The sequence below is a fragment of the Helianthus annuus genome, chromosome 7 (assembly GCF_002127325.2).
Source record: "Helianthus annuus cultivar XRQ/B chromosome 7, HanXRQr2.0-SUNRISE, whole genome shotgun sequence".
NCBI lineage: Eukaryota > Viridiplantae > Streptophyta > Magnoliopsida > Asterales > Asteraceae > Helianthus > Helianthus annuus.
This window is the reverse complement of record NC_035439.2, coordinates 127,165,996-127,171,792: the sequence shown is the minus strand read 5'-3', so window position 1 is coordinate 127,171,792 and position 5,797 is coordinate 127,165,996. Positions and strand designations below refer to the sequence as shown.

At 41.2% G+C, this 5,797-nt stretch overlaps 2 protein-coding genes across 2 annotated transcripts; both read right to left on the bottom strand.

Annotated features, from left to right (window-relative positions):
- Positions 1–1,757: 1,757 nt before the first annotated feature.
- On the bottom strand, positions 1,758–2,546 carry LOC110887882. The gene has a single exon (XM_022135445.1). The coding sequence runs from the start codon at positions 2,544–2,546 to the stop codon at positions 1,758–1,760; it is 789 nt and encodes a 262-aa protein (XP_021991137.1).
- A 1,409-nt stretch (positions 2,547–3,955) lies between these two features.
- LOC110887878 (cAMP-binding protein 1-like) lies at positions 3,956–4,651 on the bottom strand. The gene is made up of 2 exons (XM_022135442.1): positions 4,524–4,651; positions 3,956–4,322 (listed from the first exon to the last, which is right to left on the bottom strand). Exons 1-2 carry the CDS (start codon positions 4,649–4,651, stop codon positions 3,956–3,958), a joined length of 495 nt encoding a protein of 164 aa, XP_021991134.1.
- Between the last annotated feature and the right edge of the window lie 1,146 nt (positions 4,652–5,797).

Here is a 5,797-nt window from a genome sequence, read left to right as displayed (position 1 = left end):
CCCTATAAAAGGAAGCCTCGGGCTTTCACTTCCAATCGTTCAAATTTCTTTCTTTCTCTTAATTTCTGAATAGTAGAAGTAATACCCGGGCATTATACCCCCTAAATTAGCGAAGCTCTGCCTCGTTGTAAGTATCATAACCCCTGGATACGTATTAGATACGCTGCCCGATTGATCTAGGGTTCCGTAACGGCTGTCGTGGTTCTGCCCGACGTAGTCGTTGGAATGCCGTCTCGGGGAGGGTATTACTAATGTTAAAATGGGTTATTATACTAACACACGTGCATTTGTGTAAATTATAGATTATTCCCAGGAAATCACTACTGAAAACCCTAAAATAGCAATGTGAGTAATCTCCTTTTTGTGTCAACTGTTTTATAAAAACCTCAAATTGTTTATATCATATTGCCAGTATGTGAGTCGTGTAATTCTTCAATTATCGCCGGTATTATGGGGTTTTGTATACATTACTTGATAACCTTCACAATTGGACGACGAGTAGCCAATGTGTGATATGACCATAGCCATAGATACGTCGAGTGGCAAGTACTGAATGGGTAATTGTGTAGATATAAACATTGTAATCGCTCTCAATACTGTGGTAATTGATAAAACTCGTTTTGATTAAATTGGGATTCACTCACCAGTATTTCCCGCTGATAAAATATTTTTAAAACATGTTTCAGGTAACACAATGTGAAAGCCAACTGGGAAAAAGCCAGCTCGAGAGCACTGACGGCTTGGAAAATAAGTGGCTATAAAAGTTATCTAAAACAAGATGTTTTAAAATTCTATAAAATAAGGTTTTGTCCTTATAAGTATATTGTAATAAGAAACTTGGGTTTTGCCCATGTGTTAAATATCAAATATGGTGGTTTTACTCTGATAAAATATTTCCTAACTACGGTCCTGATGAAATTTCCGCTGCCAAATTGGATAAATAAACGTGATACCACCGAAACTGGCTCACGGCCGCCCGTTCCCGGGAACTAGGGATCGGGGGTTGTGACAAAACCTTTGGCCAACAAATCATCCAGTTGAGTCCTTAACTCTATCATCTCAGTCGGTGCTAACCTGTAAGGTGCTCTTGCTACTGGCGCTGCTCCAGGAATAATGTCAATTCTGAACTCCACTTGTCTATCTGGTTGTAACCCAGGTAGTTCTTCAGGGAATACACCTGGATATTTAGAGATAACAGCGATGTCTTTAATCTTGGGCTTTGGTTCATCAATAGTTACCTGTGCCATATAAATGACACAACCTTTCGTCATACACCTCGATGCCTTAAGCATAGACACTTGCTTTGGCAACCCATACTGAGTATCTCCTTGTATGGTAAGTGGCTCACCATACGGAGTCTTGATAACCACTTGTTTCTTGTCACAAACAATCTGGGCTTGGTTATGAGACAACCAATCCATGCCTATCACTATGTCGAAACCAGCTAATTTCAAAGGAAGCAAAGATAACGGAAAAGAGTGGTTCCTAATGGATATAAAACATCCATCTAACACAGTTGAAGCAGGTTCTATGGTACCATCGGCCAATTCTACTTCATATTTTATGCTTAGGGTTCTAACAGGTAGATTTAACAATTTACAAAACTTATCATCAACAAATGACTTATCTGGACCCAAATCAAATAATACCCTTGCATAAACATTATTGATAAGAAAGGTACCTGTTATCACGTTGTCATTCTGGATTGCTTCTTGAGCATTCATCTGAAAGACCCTAGCATTGGTCTTCTTACCTTCTTAAGGTTTCTTGGCATACTTTGGGCAGTTAGACTTGATATGTCCCTTTTCGTTACAGTTGTAACAAGTTGCATCCTTTATCTTTTTACAATCCAACGTCTTATGCTCACTATACTTACAAATCCCACAAGCCCTAGGCTGCGATTGGGATTTCGATTCATACCTGCATTTTCCCAGATGACGTTTCTTGTAGGTCTTGTATTTGGGCTTCTCACCCGACTGTTGGTCATCTTTCCTAAAACCCGAACTCTTCTTGTGATCCGAGTTCCCTTTACGTTTCTTATCCGAATGGTGTGAGTTATCATCCTCACGTTTCCTCTTCCCCTCATCAGAATGCCTAAGCAATCTCTTCCTGACAGCATCAAGGGTAAGAGACAATGACAAATCAGCTACAGACCTAAAGGTAGTAGGTCGAGATGCTTTCACACTAGCTTTGATTTCCGGGGCTAAACCCCCAATGAAACGGGCTATACGCTTTGGTTCCGGTGTCACCAAGTAAGGAACCAATCGAGACATGGTGTTAAAACTTGTGAGATATGCCTGACAGTCTAAATTCTTCATGACCAAGGTCAAGAAGTCAGTCTCAATCTTCTCAACTTCATGTTGAGGATAGAAATTCTCTTTGATCAAAGCAACAAACTGAGCCCATGATAAGTTGTCTAACGAAATCTTTCCAGTAGCTTGGATTAAGGACCTCAACCAAGCTAGAGCTTCTCCCTTGAATGAGTGTGAAATATACTTCACAATATCTTGCTCTGCACACCCGCTAATATCAACCACTGTATCCATTTCGTCTAGCCACGTCATGCAATCAATGTCTCCTTTTTCCCCAGTGAAATCCATGGGCTTGCAGGAGACGAAATACTTATAGGAGCAGGTTTTAACACGTGGTTCATGATTAAATACAATCTTCTTGGATGGAACACTATGCGGATTTGAGGAGTGTTGAGCATCATCCTTCCTTGACTTATGATGTTTAGAAGATGGCTTACTATGAGCCTCAGAATGAGTCTTAGGGTGTGATTTGGAATGGGGTACTGATAAGGTCTTGCTCCAAGTACCGCTTGATTCATTAAACTGCCTATCCATGGCTTTGGTAACAGCATTATCAATTATTGCTTGAAGTTCCGCTCCAGTTACATTGATCCTGGTAGTATCATGATTTTCCCTTGGGTGACTGTTGACTTCTTCAGACTCTGCCATGTAGCTTGATTGCCACATAAAATAATGATAATGATTTATTTAGAAGTCTATAACAGTATTATCATTCTTGATGATTTATTAACCATGGTATTACTAAACGATATTGTTTAATTTATTAAGCATACTCATTTAGGATTTTCATTATAATTATCCTTATTTAAAATTCATTAAAATATAATAATGGCACGAAAAGGCCCAGTCACTAGGACAAATTTAAATTATAAGCCAAGATCTTATAGGATCGAGGCATTAAGGCTTGAATCATAGTTCATCACATTTTCTTGACAGGGAGTCGTAGACTACAACTGTCTTTAGTGTCAAAGGACATTAATTATGGCTCGTAGGCACTTCATCACTAATGGATGATTAAAGGATAATTAAGAAAAGGAATTGGAAGAATCTAATATAAGGATGACTTATGCGATTTTATCGAATCACATTTGCCAGGAGTTTTAACATGTTTTCAGATGTTAACAAGGATTTGAATCTTAATAAGGAGTTACCATCATGGCCCTATCTTTAAAATGACATATGGACTAGGTTTTGCCTTTAAGATTTTCTTTAATATTAAACGGCAGATTATTTACAAAAGGAATGATATTTTTAATTTATTTCATATATTATATTTATGTATATAATGACAAAAATGAAATTTTAAATTCAAACATTACACTAAAATTAAAAGAGTACATAATTGCCCTAAACGGGACTTTAATAGAAATAACTTGCCCACGCAGGGGCTAAACTGAAAATACAAGTCCTCGTAGGGACTAGGTACATAAATAGATGTCCACACAGGGACTTAATTGAAATTGAAAAATACAAAACAAACAAAGTAAGGAACTTCAATGATCCCTTCTGTTCTTCCCTTTGATCAAATTTGCCAAACCTTTAAGAAATCCCCGGTGGCTTCTACGCTCCTCTTGCACCTCACGCTCCACCTGGCTCAACCTATGAAGAATCTCCTGCTGTTGTGGCGGCTGGATCTGCGGTGGCTACGGCTGCTGCTGCTGCAGAGGTTGAGGAGGTGGCAGATATTGATACCCATATGCTGGGTATCCAGTCTGATATGGAGCTCCATAGGGCCCCTCAGGATGAAGAGCATTGTAGTTAGCCGCTACCAGGTATGGGTCAACATCGGGGGCATTGTAGTAGTTATAACCAGAATGGCCCGACTGCTCGAAAGGGTTATACGATGCTGCACCAGCGTAGGAAGGTATTGGGTTATCAAAACCCATATGTGGTGGTGATGGTGGTGCGACTGGCGCGGAATCCACCTCGGAAACAGGGTTTGAAGGCCCTCCTATATGCGGGTCTTCATAAAGTGGCGGGTAATGACTGCCACTAGAGGGTTGAGGGGTGCTGAAATGAAATCCCCCTCGCACGGACATTCGTGCGTTTGATCTTCTCCGCCTCGGTGGCTCCGGAGGCGGCTGCTGCTCTGGCGGCGGTGGCAGTGGTGGAGTAACCGCATGAAAACGAGAATCCTCAGAGGGATCCTTCTGCTGATGCTGAAACTGTGGCTGGAAAGGGGGAGTAAACTCCCAAGGATACAAGGAAAACCTTGCTTCATAGCTGTCTGGGCCTCGGTATGGTGAACCGTGAAAGGATGATCCATCTGAAATTTCGATGGGATGCGTCGGCGTCCCACTCGGCGGCCTCTCCGGATTCGGGTTATCGTGCATATCCATAGCGTGGTCACCAGAGAAGTGGTCTTCTGATCCCAATGGGTTAAAACCCACTGGTTCTTGCACCTGATTTGCCGGATTGAACTGGCTCTGAAAGTACGGGGTTGGGTCCTTGAAGGCATGGTGTGAACTTGACCGTTGAAGTGGAAGGAAGGAATGGCGAGAATCGTTGGGCTCGTTCTCGGACTGCGGCCCAAAAGAGTGATCGTACGAAGGTGAGGAGCTGAGGGAGACAGAACGCCTCGCAGGTATGTCCTCCAATCTTCTTGGGGGCTCGTGCTCATCGTCACTGATGGAGTTCGTCGGTGTGATGGCCCGGCTTCATGGTCGTGGCTGGTGAAGATTGGGGACTTGCTGCCTCTTCCTCATCCTCGAATACGTGGTGGCATCTTCTGTTCCTGTTAAACAACAAAGGAAACAACCAAGAAAACAATAAAGGACAAATAAGAGATTAAGATTAGTCCTAAGTACTTTTGCCATGAGTCGGAAGTCAAGGAATGTGCAACTGTGTCATTGAGATTAAACACAAAAGGCTAGTGTTTAATTCACTCCATGTTGGCTCTGATACCAACCTGTCACACCCCGAAATTCCCACGAATTACCGGTGGGGCATATCGTGACGTAGTTGATATCATCATAGTCAATAATCACAGTTTAATGTACAGCGGAAGTCTAAAAGTAAAATATTACAAACCGAAATGAAAGTGACAAAGTATTACAACGGAATGTGAAGGATCCACAGGCGGATCAAACAAAAGAGATAATGTTCAATAGATTTTCAAGCGATAAAGCTTGCATAATTCTTTATTTAAGTCACTCAGGAAAAACCAGCCTATTCCGCCTAGTACCTGCACTTAACCTTTTGGAAATACGTCAGTTTACACTGGTAAATACAATTTTGAAAATGTTTTAAGAAAATTGATTTGAATGCACAAGGCACAAATAATCTTTCATAACTTGGGATAATTATTTAAAAATAAGCTTGCAAAAAACTTACATGTTCGTTATACGTTCAGTGGCCTGGGCTGAATACCGGGTTAAAGATTAATAGACACACCACATAAATAAACCCACGGCGAGTTATTCTCAAACAAGCGGGCATATTATTTTACATACGCACCGGCAGGTGTATGCCTACACCCCGTGCTT